This window comes from Panthera uncia, chromosome D2 (assembly GCF_023721935.1).
Source record: "Panthera uncia isolate 11264 chromosome D2, Puncia_PCG_1.0, whole genome shotgun sequence".
NCBI lineage: Eukaryota > Metazoa > Chordata > Mammalia > Carnivora > Felidae > Panthera > Panthera uncia.
In genome coordinates, this window is record NC_064818.1 from 13,850,213 (window position 1) to 13,867,701 (window position 17,489).

General features: G+C 43.7%; 1 protein-coding gene across 1 annotated transcript in view; it reads right to left on the reverse strand.

Annotated features, from left to right (window-relative positions):
- Nucleotides 1-17,489, reverse strand: part of SLC35F3 (solute carrier family 35 member F3) — a 73,236-nt gene that overhangs the window by 55,242 nt on the left and 505 nt on the right. The window contains exon 2 of the mRNA XM_049645981.1: nt 15,975-16,057. Coding sequence (XP_049501938.1) covers nt 15,975-16,057 — 83 coding nt within the window. The remainder of the gene's footprint in view (nt 1-15,974; nt 16,058-17,489) is intronic.

Sequence of the window (17,489 nt, forward strand, 5' to 3'; positions counted from 1 at the left end):
ATATTAGTCCATCCATCTGTCCATCCATCTATCCATCCGTCCATCCATCCATCCACTTACCACCTATATCTATCCATGTATTTATGTATCCATATACCTATGGATGGGTGGATATATCTAACTAGCTAGCTTATGTAGGAGTTTTGAGTACTCCTCTGTATCTGCAATATTGAAAAAGAATCTGTGTACCCTTAACTGGAAATGACATAAAATGAGGAATTCAGGGGAATGAAATTGGTATCTAAAGGAATCCTACTCAACAAATGAGGTGTGAAGTCTTTCAAAGGCAGAATTCTGTCTTCTGTCTGCAGCACTCATGATTAATGTATGGGAGGACAAGACAGACGATGACTAGGGACACAGCCACCAACCAGGATGTTCTTCCTCAGCAAATGCAGTCTGCACTATCACACTGGCCTTGGCTTGGATGGCTTTCTCCATTGGGTTTGACGAGCCGAGTAGTATGTCATCCTACAGCGGGGAATGCCAAGGTCTCATGCCCCTGAAGGGACGTGCTTGTTCACAGAGACTCCCCTCTCTCCAAATTACTGTCTATTTGTCTCATTTGGTAATTGATTATGTGCGGTCTCCAGTGAAATTTCTTAGGTTTCTTTTTAACATTTTATGTATCTTGTGTGTAGTTATTTTCCTAAATGGATCATATTCTCCCTAGGTTTACCAGACTATTTCTTTTGTGTATCTATTTCCATCTTATCTGATGCCTATACCAGTGCCCACGCATGTCACAGCTCATAGTAAGTCTTTATTAAGACTTTGTGTTTGTTCTCCAGCAGCCCAGAAACACCCAATAGGATACTTTTTTTTTTTTTTAATTTTTTTTTTCAACGTTTTTTATTTATTGTTGGGACAGAGAGAGACAGAGCATGAACGGGGGAGGGGCAGAGAGAGAGGGAGACACAGAATCGGAAACAGGCTCCAGGCTCCGAGCCATCAGCCCAGAGCCTGACGCGGGGCTCGAACTCACGGACCGCGAGATCGTGACCTGGCTGAAGTCGGACGCTTAACCGACTGCGCCACCCAGGCGCCCCTAGGATACTTTTTTAATTGGAACAAAAACTTCCCCTGAAAACTATTAAAATTTTACCACCAACAATTTTAGGAGTTGAGCTATAGGTTGCTTGTTCCATCTCTGATTTTATTTATTTATTTATTTATTTGTTTATTTATTTATTTATTTATTTTTAATGTTTATTTATTTTTGACAGAGAGAGAGAGAGAGACAGACAGATAGACAGAGCATGAGCGGGGGAGGGGAAGAGAGAGAGGGAGACACAGACTCTGAAGCAGGCTCCAGGCTCTGAGCTGTCAGCACAGAGCCAGACGTGGGGCTTGAACTCACAGACCGCGAGATCATGACCTGAGCCGAAGTCAGACGTTCAACCGACTGAGCCACCCAGGCGCCCCTGATTTTCCTTTTTTTAAAGCAGACTTCAATGTATACAAAAAAATTTTTAACCAGAATTCAACATCCTTGAGTGTAGCCCATTTTGTACACAAATGTTACTAAATGGTATGTGACGAGCAAGAGAGGTGCAAAACCACTCTTCGTCAGTCTTAACTTTTCCATGACTTGGGTGCCTTCAGGAGCTGATTATTGTCACCCTTGGGTAGGGGACTTCCCAGACTGCTCTTCCCCTCCCCACCCCATCTCCAGCTGCTCTAGATAGCATTTCATGAATTTATTTTCATTCCTCCAAGGCTCTATGTGTGCCTTCAAGCGTCTCCCCTACCCATTCCTACCTTATTCCAGGGCCTCACAACTTTGTGCATGGATTACTGTGGCCACCCTTCTGAAAGCTTTCCCAGCCACACCAGCCTTCACTGTGACCTGCCCCAAATCCTATACCATTTATAATCTGTAGCACATAATTTATGACTCACACCTGTGTCAGCCCTTCCAGGGGCCACTTGTAAAGGGTAAGTCAAAGGAATTCATCACTGAGACTCTGAAGTTGTGTAAGCAACAGCCTATGCGAAGGGTAGGAAAAATAAGTAAAGACACAGCTGGAAGTCAGATATCTGGCTTTGGAAATAAGTCAAGTGAAAATCGGTGCACTGAATGAAGGAGGTTCATCTACAGAAAAGCAGGCAGGGGCAGCCAGAGTGAGCCATTACTGGCAAATCTCTGGAATGCAGGTCGTATCAGATTACAGTGGTCCTGGAATGAAATAATGGATCACAGAACAGAAGGAAGAGGCTGAGGGAAAAGCAAGAAAGGCACTGGTTAAGTGCTGCCCACATAGTCACTTCCTGTCCCGCAGTCTAGACTCAGCACCCCTAGTTAATAAATCCCAGGTGCTGAGGCCATCCTAGGAGGAGTTCAAAGTCTGTTTCATAATTCTGGCTCACCAAGGACAGCATCCTTGCCGTCCAAATTGGTGGAGAGAAGCAGCCACCAGGCAAGAGAAACAACAAATAGGGACAGTCAACGAGCCCCACAAAGACAGCATATGGAACCATGCAACCTTTCATTTGGAAAGCAAATCTATATAGGAATGTCACCATCACAGACGGAAAAGGAGGTTGGGAAAACATGTGGAGTTTAAGGAAGATCTGACACAATTTTCATGCATCTTTAGAAAGAACAATAAGGCTTCTCTGATGAAGTCATAGGACAGGCTCTCAGGGGTGCAAGAGATTCTAAGAACATGGGAGCCAACCCCACATGCATCTCTTGATTTCCTCCACAATCCATCTGACATTGGTTGTGCTGGCCAATGCTTGTACCCAACCCTCACCCCACCCTTCAGCCTACTCTGTCTCAGGACAACTGCAAATGCAGGAAAGGACTCCAAAGAGGTCACAGGTATAACAGTGTTCCAACAGTGTGTGTGCAAAGGTTGTGGAGAAGGTGTTCTTGATGTGCTACTTCTTGACCTTTCTGATCCTGCAGTCTATAGCTGAAGTATGTTGTTCTGTTGCTAGAACCCCTTATGTCCTGTTATCCAGCTTCTCCGAAGAGTTTCACTGATAGCAATCTACCACTCTCTTAACATCTTACTTTCCATACTCTGGCAAGCGTATCTAGTTCTAGAATATTCCATCAGGATGGCCAGCCAGTGATTCTTAAACACGAATGGGTTCTATTGCTCTCTGCTTGTGGTTCTCACACATTTGTTAAGTAGAGCTCAATCAATCACGGAGTTGAAAATCAAGGTATCCTCATTATTCACTGGGAAGAGGCATCAGATTCATTAGCAATAGTGAACAGTGAGTAGTGACTACAATAGTGAAATAGTAAGATTTGGCTTTTCTGTGCAAGCAAAGTCTCTTAATACTATGATTTAGGTTGAGACTCAAATCTCTGATGAATGAGATTTTTGTTTTAGGCCAGGTTTCTTTTAAATAATACCCATAACACATTACACTTTACATTTTATAGCACTTTTCCATTTTCCTCTATGGGTCTCAAAGGACCTCACAAACAACTATAAAGTCAAAGAGAAAGGGAAAAAAAAAGCATGATTTCTATTTTTCAAAAGGAAGAAGCCCTGAACAGGACATTTACTAATAATCCCAGGAATGAATTCTTTAATTAATGAGACCAAATTGTAGATATTTGCAGTTTCTATACTGAGAGTGTTAGGATTCCAGTGACAAGTATTTCAAAAACTTTTTTTTTAATATATGAAAAGAATAAAGAATGACTCATTACACTGATGGGGCTCTGTACATGGTACAAAATAACAGTACTTTTTCTCAGTCCTTGTACCCACCCAGGACCTCTTCACAAAGGTAGAGGTAAGCCTAGATGGACAATCTGTCCTGGTGGTCACCACTGGAGTCCCTCAAGGGGTTAAATCAACTCATATCCACCCCCTTCCATCTTTAAATTTATAGCTACTCTCCTGCTGTTTTAGGAAGCCTCTGACTTGAACTTTATCTAATTTTAACAGCAATAAAATTCCAGAGGCAGAGGTATAAAGAACCCAAGAAGTGCATGCTGAGACTATGGCTTACAATAAATGATCTGCCTTTGTAGCTGTTGCTACAGATCCCTTCTTCCATAGGAAGAGGTGATATTTTCCCATTTTAAAAGCTACATAGAATCGGCATTGCTTAACATTGAACCGCCCATAAGCATGATGAGGACTGTTTTTGAGCAATTTATCAAGCCCCTCTCTCCTGGGCTTCCATGACAGCTGCCTCCCACCTTCACAAGACCCTGTGTCGGGCAGGGATCATCTCCATTTGGCCTTGACAGCTGTTACACAGAACACCCTTCAGGAGTGAAACTTGAAACAATCGGTTGCCTTTTCTCTCCCAGAGAGACTTTACTGTGGCCTCAGCTTGGAATGGCCATCCATCACAATTAGCAAGTCTGGGGCAGCACAGTCTTCCAGAACGTGCACTGAGCTTTGTGGGCAATTACCAGCCTTTCCACGGACTCTGGAGGGCAGGGGTGAAGGGACTGCCATCTGAACAGCAGGTATTATGGTCTGAAAGCTTCATGCTGCCACAGATCACACAGTGAAATGGTTAAGTAGTCTTAAAACTTTTTATTTGTATTGCTAACCATGCCTCCAACCCACAAACTCTGGCATAGCCACCGATGCGTAAACAACTTGATAGATTTATTTATTTTTATCTCTGAGAAGCTGAGATGGGCTAAGAACTCCTTTACAAAGTTTATGGTATGAAACCCTTTCCTCTGGACTGGCTGTTACCTTCTCTGAAGCCTAGGCGATTTTCTTTCCTTTTTTGATTTTTAAAAAATGTTTATTTATGTTTGTGTGTGTGTGTGTGTGAGCGAGTGAGAGTGAGAGAGACACAGAGAGAGAGACAGAGAGAGAGAATCTGAAGCAGGCTGCAGGCTCTGAGCTGTCTGCACAGAGCCTGACACAGGGCTCGAATTCACGAGTTGGGAGATCATGACCTGAGCTGAAGACAGATGCTTAACTGACTGAGCCACCCAAGACCAGGTGTCCCAAGATCAGGTGATTTTCTAACTCCTTGACAGAAACACATGGGGCTATGAACTGGTTTCTTGGAGTGGGATGAGTTGAGGGATGCCAAAAAGGCTGCATGACCAGAATTAACAGAAACAAATGCACACATAAGAGCAAAGGTATTCGTTGGGAGACCTTGCACATTAATGGGGATTTAAAAAATCAGAACGCAGTCCTCGTAACTCAATTTTTGCTAAGATAATAAGTGAAAATGGACATAGGTGTATGCACTTAAATGAAGAAGTGAAGGTTAGGGATGCAGGATGCTGTGAACTCACCAGGGGGTGCCAGTTTTAGGAATGTAAAAGGGCAGCGAGGGCTTGCCCTGAACTTGAAGACGAGGCCACCAGAAGATGTGCCACTTGGTGGATCTTTTGTGTTCCACTCTGGTTTCTTCCCACTTTGCCTGTGTAGGAGTCCCTCCAAATGCTGGGTCTCAGCAATCATGGTTGTGGGGATCTGCTCTAACCTCTTCTAGATGTAGGAAGAGTGAGGGCCTTTCATTATTCCTGTTAATAGCTCCATACAGGAAATAGTTCTGTCAAATGTCTCAATCCAACTGTTTACAGTGGGATTGTTGTTCTTGAAGTCATTAGATCTGTAGAAGCAAACATTTACAACATATATAGGGCAAATAACAGAATGCTCAACAATCAGTTTAAGGGCTAGAACATTTCTGCTATCACCAACATAACAACATACGTCATTCTTGACTTTGGTCCCTATCACAAGAAGAACTAACAATTATTCAAGAACAGAACACCTCTGAGAGAATCCCAGAACATGGAGGTGAGGCCGAAGCACCTCCCTGTATCTCAGAGACCAAGGTATTGACCGCATTGCCCCTCCCCAGAACAGCACAGCACCATATAGAGGGGTCTCCCCTGAGCCTAGGGTTCCTCCAGTGGAAAAAGAGAATCCAGGGTGGGGGGACATCTAGCCCCTCCACAGTACTGTGGATTTCTCTGTGGAGGCCCCTAGTCTGATCTTGCACTATGGGGACTGCACTGGAATGTGGGGCTCAGTCATTGGGAGTCTGACACAGAAATAGAGAGGAGCTTACGACAACCACCACATGGATCTTGGCAGATGGAGTTCACAACTGCATTGCCCAAGTAGTGACCCCAAAGAGCAGCTGTGATTATTTGCAGAACCAAGTCACGGGGTGCACTCTGACCAGGCAACTTGGTAGGGTCCAGATCTGCCTGATTTAGATTCTCAGATGAAGAGTTTTGCTGGCCCTAGAGTCCAGGTGCACCCTGTAGGCCCTGAGCCCAGAGGCGGGGGGGGGGGGGCAAGGGAGTGGGTAGAGCTGATTACCCCCAGAGCAAAGCCAGTAACAGGCATGGAGTGGTTCTGTGCTACATTCAGGAAGGGGGATTCATTCATAGCTAAGGCTAAAGGTAACCCCCGGTTCTCCCACCTGGAGAGCCCATTTGGGAAATTGAGATCAGCCTGGAGTAACCTCTCCCCCCACCCACCCAGTCAAGGGGGCTGGGACACAACCCTACCACTGTGGCTCTGAGCACTCTTGGAGAAGAGGGGCTGGCAAAGACATCTGGAAGCCCGCGGCCCTGTTTGGTCAGAGAACCTGGGGTATGGGTTGCCTTAAGACAACAAATAAAGCATGTTTACTAGCTTTGGGGTTGCTTCTCCTACTGTGCCCAGGCAGGGAATCTAATTTGTAGCCCCACTCATTGCTGAATGCAGCCTTCAGCTGGTCTGACCAGGAAACATCACCAGAACACATGGAAAGCTGTGAAGGCCATTCAACAGCCCTACACACAGTGGCCCTTGAACACAGAGCACAGCCTGTGGCTTCTCCCATCTGCAGAGCAACACTTGTGGCCTCACCTGACCAAGGGATTTAGTGTATGTTCAGGCTTCATTCAGGTCACCAAATAATGAGATGTACAGGCCCTAGGTCTCATCCTGCTGCCCTGCCAGGGCAGGGCAGCTAATTCATCCTCCCCTTTACTACTGAACATGGTACCCAGTTCTGACCATCTAGTGAGTCTGATCAAGGAATCCAGGCAGCCACGGAGCCCATCCTACAGTCTCAGTTGTGCAGGGAACCAAACCAGCAGTCCTGCCCAATGGTTCTCAGCCAGTGGCACAACCCCCCTATCCTCATCCTCAGAGCTCGAACACTTGCCTTGCCCCAACATGGACCATACGGCAGGCCCCACCGGCCAAGGACATTACCAGCAGAAACACTCAGAAACCCAAACTGAGCTGACAGGTGAAGAGCTGTGTCTCTGCCAAAGCAAACCTGTAAAGTCTGGAAGAGGAACCTGATTACTCAAATGTGCAGAAAGCAACGTACAGAATCAATGGTCATGGAAAATAGCGTAAATATGACACCACCAAAAGAAAGTAATAAAGCTCCAATTACTAACCCGAAAGAAATGAAGATCTAGGAACTATCAGGTAAAGAATTACGAATAATTCTAAGAAAACACAGACAGGAAACTAAATGAAACTAGGAACACAATGCATGAACAAAACGAGAAGTTTGACAAGGAGATCGCAACCATCAACCATCAAAAACAAAACCAAAAATCAGAGTTGAAAAATACAAAAATTGAACTGAAGAATTCAATAGAGAATTTCAAAAGCAGACTGGACCATGCAAAAGAAACAATCAGTGACCTGGAGGATAGGACATTGGAAATTATCCAGTCCAGGGAGCAAAAAGAGAAGAGGAATGAAAAAGACTGAAGAAAGCCTAAGGAATTATGGGACACAATAAGAAGAAACAATATTCACATTATGGGAATTCCAGAAGGAGAAGAGAAAGAAAAAGGGACAGAGAGCCTATCTAAAGCAATAGTGGCTAAAAACTTCCCAAATCTAGGGAGAAAAATGGACATCCAGATCCATGAGGCCCAATGAACCCCAAAGAGTTTGAACACCAATACGGTTACACCAAGCCACATTATTATTAACTTGTTAAAAAACATAGACAAAGAAAGAATTTTAAGAATAGAAAGAGAAGAGAGAAGTTATATACAAGGGAACCCCAGTAAGAGTGGATTTCTCAATAGAAAAAATCAGAATATTTCCAGTAACTCCAAACCTCCCACCCTTCTGTGTCATGTATCCTTCCTTTCCCCTAGCAGATGTCTGATATCCTGTGTCTGTCATCCCTATATATGTCTATGCAGCTTAGTTTCACACGCTTTAAACCTCACATTAGTGGAATAACACCGACTATACTCTTCTGTGATTTGCCTTTTTTCTTTTTCTTTTTTTTTTTTTTTTTTTGTCTAACACCATGCCCTGAAGAGTCATCCTGGAGATGTCTAGTGCTGAATTTCACTCACTTTTCACTACTATATAGCATTCTACCATGTGCTTATACCACAGATTACTTCCATGCTCCTGCTGGGGTATTTGGGTTGTTTTCTGGTGTTATTACAAACACTGCTGCTAGCAGTTTCATAGCATGAAACTTTTTCTGTATAGTTTATTTGGCATCAAGTGCAAACGTTTCTCTAGGGCATAAGTCTAGGAATGGAATCACTAGGTCATAGGTATGTAGATGTAGATAAGGTCAAAGATTTTTATCCTTCTTCCAACAATGAATATGAGTTCAACATGTTGCACATTCTCTCTTCCCCTGATATTTTTTGAGAATCCAGTGGGGCACAAAACGCATCTCCCACTGGTTTTCATGTGAAGTTCCTAGATTACTATACAAGGCTCCTATATTTCATATGTTTATTGGCCTATGTGTTTTCCCTTCCATAGCACGCAGGTTACACTCTTTGTTCATTTTCTTTTGTATTTTTTGATAATAGTTGAGATATTTAAATATATTTAAGTTTGATTTAAAAACAAGGGAACAGAAAAAGAATCAGAGTTGAAAAATACAAAACGGTTAAGACGGTAAAGTTTATGTATATTTTACCATAATTTAAAAAAACTGAATGCCTATTCTTTGCCAGGCTCTATCATGGGTTCTGGGATAGAGCAGTATACAAAACAAAGCCTCTCTACTCATTTCCTAGAGAACACTCTAGGAAATAAAAAAAGTCATCTTAAAATTTATATTCAAGGGATGCCAGATAGCCAAAACAATTTTGAAAAAGAGCAAAATTGTTAGTCTCACCCTTTTGATTTCAAATTATTATAAAGCTACAGTAATCAAAATAGAGTGATACTCGCATAAAGACAGACACATAGAACTAAAATCAAAACAGTCCCCCCAAAATCCTAGCATATATGGTCAAGTGATTTTTGACAGGGCTCCCAAGATCCAGTGGCGGAAGTGAGTCTCTTCAACAAATGGTATTGGGAAACGACATGTAAAAGAATGGATTTGGATCCATACCTTACACCATACACAAAAATTAACTCAAAATGATCCAAAGACCTAAACATAATAGCTAAAACTGTCCAACTTGTAGAAGAAGACAGAGAAGGAAAAAAAGCCTCATGACATTGGATTTGGCAATGATTTCTTGGATATCACACCAAAGGCAACAAAAGAAAAAATTAGATAAACTGGACTAACATCAATATAAAAAACCTTCTGTGCATCAAAGGACACAATCAACAGAGTGAAAAGGCAATTAAAGAATGGGAGAAAATATTTTTGGTAGACACGTAACACGGTGCTGCCACTATGGAAAACAGTATGGCCATTCCTCAGAAAGTTAAAAATGGAATTACCATATGATTCAGCAAATCCATGCATATGTCACACTGAGCAGCCGGGCACCACTGTTTCATGTATATATCCAAAAGGATTAAAAACAGGGTCTCACAGAAGCATTTGCACATGACAACATTATTCACAATAGCCAAAATGTAGAAGGAACCTCGTGTCTGTTGACAGAAGAATGTGTAAACGAAATGTGGTATATACACACAATGGAATATTCAGCCTTAAAAAGGAAGGAAATTCTGACATATGTGACAACATGGATGAAACTTGAGGATATAACATTAATTATGCATAGTGCTAAGTGGAAAACAAAGACGAGAGGCATATTGCTAAGGGAAATAAGTCCGTCACGAAAAGACAAATACCGTATCATTCCACTGGTATGATGTACCTAGAGTAGTCAAATACATAGAAACAGAAAGTAGAATGGTGGCCAGGGGCTGGGGGAGGGGAAATGGGAGTTAGTGTTCCATGGGGACAGAGTTTCAGTTTGGGAAGATGAAAAAGTTCTGGAGATGGATGGGGGTGATGGTCGCACAACACTGTGAGGTACTTAAGGCCATTGACCTGTACAATTAAAAATGGTTAAGATGGTAAAATTTATGTAATGTATATTTTACCATAATTTTAAAAAGCTGAATGCCTATTCTCTGCCAGGCTTTATTGTAGGTTCTGGGATAGAGCAGTAGCAGTGTATGCAACAAAGCCTCTCTACTCATGCGTCCTAGTAGAGAGAATAAACAAGCAAACACATGAGTAAATATAGAGTGCACCAGAGACTTCTGAATACTACAGAGAAAAAGGAGCAGAGTGAGAGAGATAGGGAGTCAGGAAGAGCCTCACGGAGGGGGTGACATTGGAGCAGAGACCTGTTAGGAGAGTAAGCTGTGCAGATGCCTGGGGAGACACTCCTAGCAAGAAGGAAAATAACGAGCAGAGACCGGGGAGGCAGGAGCACGCATGACAGGTTCAAGCAACAAAAAGGCTGGAGTATGTGTGGTGCTGAAATGCCAGGAAGGAAAGCCAGGATGAGGTGCGAGAAGGATCAGGGCCTTGATCATAGGGTTGCAGACTTTGTCTTTTATTCTGAGTGACTTGGGAGGTCACTGCAGGGGTCTGAATACAGGAGTGACAATAGGACTCGTGTCTGGAAGGGCTCACTCTGTGCTGTGTGGAGAACAGACTGCAGTCAGGCATGGAAAGGAGAACAGAGAACTGTCCAGGGGCTAACTCAGTGATCTAGGGAGAGAGAATGATGTCTGGGGTGGACATGGTGGGGGTGGTGAGAAGTAGTCAGTTTCTAGATACATCACTGAAGTGCAGTCAAGAGGATCCCTGGTGAGTTAGATGGGGCATGAGGGAAAGAAGGGCATCAAGGAGAAATGCTGAGATTTTTTGCCTCAGTAGCAGCAAGGATAATGTTGTTGTAACTTGAGATGGAGTGAGACCATGGAAAGAACAGATAGGGGAGGTGATTAAGGCTTTTAATTTTTGACATGTTACATGGGAGAGGTCTTTTAGCTATCTGAGGGAAGATGTTGAGTAGGTAGTTGGTTGTATGTGCTGGAATTCACAAAAGAGGTCCCAGCTGACGCCATACTTTTAGGAGAGTTCATCCTGCAGACCTAAGACTGGAAAACACCCTCCCCCTGCCAATGAGTGAACATAGATATTGTAGAGCTGAGGACAGAGGATGGGCACCAGGCCTGGACTGTTCAGAGGTCAGGGGGCAGGAAGAACCAGTAAAGTGGCCTGGGAAGGAATAGCCAGGGTAGAAAGAGAAGGACATAGAGTGTGATGTCCCAGAAGCCAGGGGAAGAAAGTGTTTCTGGAGGGAGGAATCATCAGGTAATAGGTTAAGGGAGACCAGAACTGAGAACGACCGCTGGATTTGGCAGCAAATGCCTTTGATGAGAGCTTACTGGTAGTAATGAGGGTTTAAGAGGAAAAAGGAGTCAGCGAGTATACACTACTCTTCAGGTGAGTTTGCTGTATTCAGAGAGACTAATGAGGTGGTGCCTGGTCAAGAGTATTTTTTAAATTCTTAGCGCTATCATGTAATAATTGGCTGACAGGAATGCTCCACCAACAGACAGAAGTTGGTTAGCAGGAGAGAGTGAGGACAACTGCTGGGGTGATGTCCTTGAGGAGACGGAAGGCGAAGGTCCTCCAGCATCCCTGAATCCACCGGGAGTGTAGGCATCAGATAGGAAGGAACATGGTGAATGATGTTCTGGATATTAGTCCCTTGTCAATCATTTGTGTTGCTAATGTTTTTCTCCCAATTTATTCTTAATGAAGGGTTATTCTTAATTTTAATGTAGCCAAATTGACCAATCTTCACTTTATGACCTACTTAAGTCCTTCCTGGCCATGCACAACCAACCCAAATTGGTTTCCTTACCCTTGAGCCCCACAGGACTTCCCTGATGGAAGTTCACAGTCATGTCCTCAAGGCTATGGGTGTGTCAATGGTTCATCTATCACTCTGGATTCTTGCTGTCAGTGCAGTTTTAGAGTCTTCATTTAAAAAGTGTTTTTTAAAAAAGTGTTATCCAGCATCATTTTCATTTGGAAGGTTTTTCAGGATATCAACATTATACTGCCAAAACAGAAGTCATGACTGATGTTTCTAAAAAAGAAACTGGAGAGAGAAAGACTGAAACTCTGATTTGTGAACAGTCTCCTCGCTCTAGGGTATTATGGAAGAGATCCTGGTGGGGATCACAGCTCCTGTCTGCTATGTGTGGGCTGGACTATAGACTTGTCTTTGGAGGGATGCCTAGCTTGCTGGACGTTCCCCACTGTGGAGCCAGGTAGGTGACCCTCGAGGGTGGACAGCTATTTGGTCCACATGGAGGCCCTTCCTCAAGGCCATTTGTCTCTGGGGTCGTAATCCATTCTCCTATGCAAACAGCACCAGTCCTGAGGAACTCTCCACTTATAATGTTCTACATAAGCTCCAAGTATGTGACTTCACCTCTTCTGAAATAGCATATAGCTGAGTTTTAAAAATCTAACTTTAGTCACTATGCCTAGTAGACCAACTTAATCTGTTACTGTAAATAGTGTAATTAGTGGTATGTCTGGATTGACTTCTACCATCTTATTGGGCTTATGGTTTTCATTCTCTTTCTCCTTTCCTATGTTTTGATGGATTGATGTCCTCTGCACATTATGGGCTGATGTCCTCTGTGTGTGTGTGTGTGTGTGTGTGTGTGTGTGTGTGTATATATATATATATATATATATACATATATATATATATATATGGAACTTTTTAAATTTTTAGCAAGAAAATGAAACCTTATATTTTTCTCAAGTCTAAAAAAGTTTATCAACATCTCTAGCTTTCTCTTGAATAAGAAAACGACTATGGACTATCTAATTTCCCTCTGAAATTCCTCACTTTTATTTTACATGTTATTATAATTCAGTACTTTAGTTACGCTTCATTTTTATCCTCCATGGTTTTTTTTTGTAGTCAATAATTATTACCAATGTCTTTGTGCATCCGTGGTTTCTTTCTTCCCATCCTTCTGTGCTGCATTCTCAGTACATTCTTCAGACTTCCCTTGAACTTATGTTTCCTCTTCAGCCAAGTATCATCTACTTTTTAATCTGTTGATTAAGTTTTCAATTATTACACATTTTATTTATAGATTTTGCTTGGTGCTTTTCCAAGCCTGTCTTTTAAAAATGTGCTGTGTTAGTTTTCTATTATTGTTGTAATATATCACTATAAGCAAAGGCTTCAGCACCACAAATTCTCTTACAGTTCTGTAGCTCAGAAGTCTGATACAGCTCTTACTGGGCTAAAATCAAGATGTCCACAGGGCTGTGTTCCTTTCTGGAAGCTCTGAGGAAGAATCCATTTCCTTGCTCATTTGGGTTGTTCGCTGAATTCAGTTCCTTAGTTTGTAAGGCTGAGGTCCCCATTTCCCTGCTGGCTGTAAGCTAAGGCCTGTTTCCAGCTTGCACAAGCTGCCCCGCTCTTCGGCGTGTCCCCTTCCTCCATCTTCAAAGCCATCAAAAGTAGGTCAAATCCCTTTCACACTTCAAATCTCTCCCGTCTCTTCTTCTGTCCTCTCACTTCTGACTCACTCCTTGTCTGTCTCTTCCAATTTTAAGGACCCGGGCAGACACATCCAGGATGCAGATAATCCAGGATGCTCTCTTCATCTCAAGGTTCTCAAGGATAACCACATCCACAAAGTCTCTTCTGCCATGTCATGGAACGTATTCACAGGTTCTAGGAATCAGGATATGGACATCTGTGGGAGTGATATTACTCTTCCCACCATATCTGTTGTTAGATAGATTATATTTCTTCCTTTATCTCTTTGCTTATTTTTTATTTTTTTAATATTTATCTATTTTGAGGGAGAGAGAACATGAGCAGGAGAGGGGCAGAGAGAGAGGAAGAAAGAATCCCAAGCAGGCTCCATGCTCCGCACAGAGCCCAATGCGGGGCTCAATCCAACGACCGTGAGATCACAACCCAAGCTGAAATCAAGAGTTGGATGCTTAACTAACTGAGCCACCCAGGCGCCCCCTTTGCTTATTTTAAACATACTTATTTTGAACGTGCTCTCTCCATTGCTCTACTATCTGTAGCTCATGGAGTGTGAGCGATTTTTCCCGTCTTCTGTTTTTTTCTCAGAGCAGTGAGCTCATCTTCATGGGGGATGGGATGGAGTTAGGGACAGAGTAAGGGTCCAGGATAGGGTGTAGAAAGGACTGGCTTCATGAGCATGACCTGTGTAGGCACACAGGCCCCCAGGACCAGGAGGCTCATACAGCTTTAATGCCCTATTCTTAACAGTCTTGGAGTTCTTCATACTTTTTGAACAAGGGGCCCTGTGTTTTCATTTTGCACTGGGCCTGGAAAGTTATGTAGATGGTCATGGTTGTCAATCAAGAATGAAGGCGAGTGAGCTCCTGGAAGGGGATGAGGGGATGAGGACAGGGTCAGAAGGAATGAGGAGAGGGGTAAAATGAGATGAGAAGCAGAATGAGGTGAGTGACCCGTGATGTCATCCATTTATTAGAAACTACAACAAAAAGCAGGGATGGTGCAGGTTGAAGTCGTCACGTTATCACAGACAAAACCCTCTGCAGAATGAACGATGCTAACTTTTCAACAAGTAAACTGAGTGAGGATGGAGACAGTGACTATAGATCAAAACACTGCCTGGATATTTGATACAGTTAAGGAATTGCTAATCATTTTAGGTATGGCAATGGCATTGTGGTTATTTTCAAAATAACACAGAATCAAGCAAGATAAATTTTAATCAAGGTCTCACATGCGAGGCGAAACAGAGGGTTTATGCTGCATACCAACCGATGACCCTGAGAAATTAAAATTCTCTTGTGGCTCCATACAAATTTCAGGATTATTTGTTCTAGTTCTGTGAAACATGCTGTCAGTATTTTGATAGGGATTGCACTGAACCTGTAGATTGTTTGGGTGGTATGCACATTTTAACAATACAAAATTTCTGTTCCCCTTTTAAATTCTTCCAGCTCTCGTTCACATTTTTCTTCTTTGGAAATTTTCCTTCCTTTTTTTAAAAAAAATGTTTATTTATTTATTTCGAGGGAGGGGGAGCAGAGAGAGAAGGAGAGAGAGAGAATCCCAAGCAGGCTCCATGGTCTCAGCACAGAGCCCAACGTGGGGCTCGATCTCACAAACCATGAGATCATGACCTGAACCGAAACCAAGAGTCGAACATTCAACTGGCTGAGCCACCCGGGCTCGTCTTTCTCTCTTCCCAGCACACCTCACTCTCAGTGGCACTGCAACCTCCCCTAACTTCTAGCACCCGACTCTGGGATTTTCCCCCTGTGCCTCTTTGTGTCTCTTCCCTGTCTCCAAAGGAGCTCACCCGGCCTGGCCCTGCAGGCAGCATTCTGCACAGTGAGCAGGGCAGACAGGATCAATCATCTGAGTTATTGTACATAGCAGATCTTGTCTTTCACCAGCAATCCTGTATGTTTGTCTGCGTGTGTGTATCTGATCCCATCAGCAAGGTAACCAAATGCAAAGGCCCATAACCGGGAGCACACCTGTTCCAGATACAAACTGTAACCCAGAACTATGGCAACCAGGAAATGTAAGCAGCCTGTTCTTCACTCCAAGGTCGAACCCATTAGTCAAATAGCTGTTTGCCTAATAAAAACTGACCTCAATTCGACTAACTAAATATTACAACACAAACAGTTCTGTTTCCCTAAAGCAGGCGGAGTCCTACCCCCGCCTGGGGGCTGGGGGAGGGGTGAGAAGGTGGGGGTCAGAGCCCATGCTTTGGCACTGCGGAGGGTCATACCTTCGGCCCCAAAGCCACAACCAGAACGTTGTTCTGGAAGCTGTTGCACGTCACAGCTTGCCCACAGGAAATGAGCGGCTGGGCTGGGCACAAGAGAGGATACATTTGGCACACTCGAGTCCTGACTCTGCCAAAATAAATGCCAGAGGACCTCCCGAGGACCAAGAGGGGAATAATGAGGACAGCTCACCTGGAAGGAAGCGGAGCCCTTTTCTTCTCCTGCGAGAAGTGCCACACCTGAAAAGCTGCCCCCACAACGCCCCCTCCCCCACCAATTCTAGAGTTCCATGCCCACTGAGTAGGGCTTTGATAGGCACTTTTTATTAATGCATTTCGTCTCAAATTACTTCCGAGTGTCACAGCAAATGACCCTGTAATATCAGTCCCGTGAATCCCATCTCCCAGGTAAGAAAACCAATGCTCCGAAGACTAAGTCCCTTGCCAAACACAAATGGAGTCAGTGCCACAGTGGGTGTGCCCGGTGCTAACCGCCTCACCGAACGCCTTGACAGTTGATCTTTGACTTAGCCATCACTTTAACCTCTAGCACTTAACACAGAGCTTGCCAAGTAAATACTGAATGCCAAGAGCCTCCTCCTTACCCAGCCAGGGGACAGTCCCTGGGGGTGGGGGTGGGGTCGCTGACAAGCTGGAGAGATGTCAATGTCCTGACGACGTAAGGGCATAGGATTTCTCACCTGCAAACCCAGATTGGAGGCTCAGACCTGCTGGCTCGATGACACTAGTTAAATCCTTTAATTTTTGCTTATTTATCCATGCACATCCTTGAAGGTGGGTATGGCAGTGTCCCCAAACAGCAACACCTGAGCCCTACCAGCAGGATCACCATGGGGATCAGAGGGTACGGGAGGCAGCCTGAGTGGTTTACCAGCAGCAAGCCCTGTTTGGCATTGTGGTAGCCAAACTTTAGCTGATACAGTGACAGTAAAACCTTGGATTGCGAGTAACTTGTTCTGCGAGTGTTCCACAAGACGAGCAAACGTTTCTAATAAATTTAACTTGATAAACGAGCAATGTCTTGCAATACGAGTAGTACATAAGGCCGAACGTCACATGATCGCAACTGAGCCAGCGGTTCTCGAACTTCGTTTTGACGTAGAAGTGCCCTGGATGACAAGCATGTTTCCGGAACGAATTATGCTCGCAAACCAGGTTTTCCTGTACTTTCATTTTAAAGAGAAAAAGAATTTCACTCCATAAACCTTCCATGTTTCCTGGCTTAGCCTCATGTTAAAACAAAAAAGGAAAAGTTTACCCATATTGAGGTTCTGATTTGCACATTCTTCCCTCCGCTGGGAAGCCTGTTGTGCATATGTAAGGCTACAGGGAAGAAAAGCAAGCACAGAGAAGCCCAGTCAAGCACCTTATTCTGTTCTTGGATAATCGTAGCGCAGGGGAAAAGGGCAATGAGGAGCTAATGTGGTCGGTGCCTCCCATGAGCCACGTGCTTACTCATAAACACATCCAAGTCTCACGGTAGCCTTACTAGGGTCA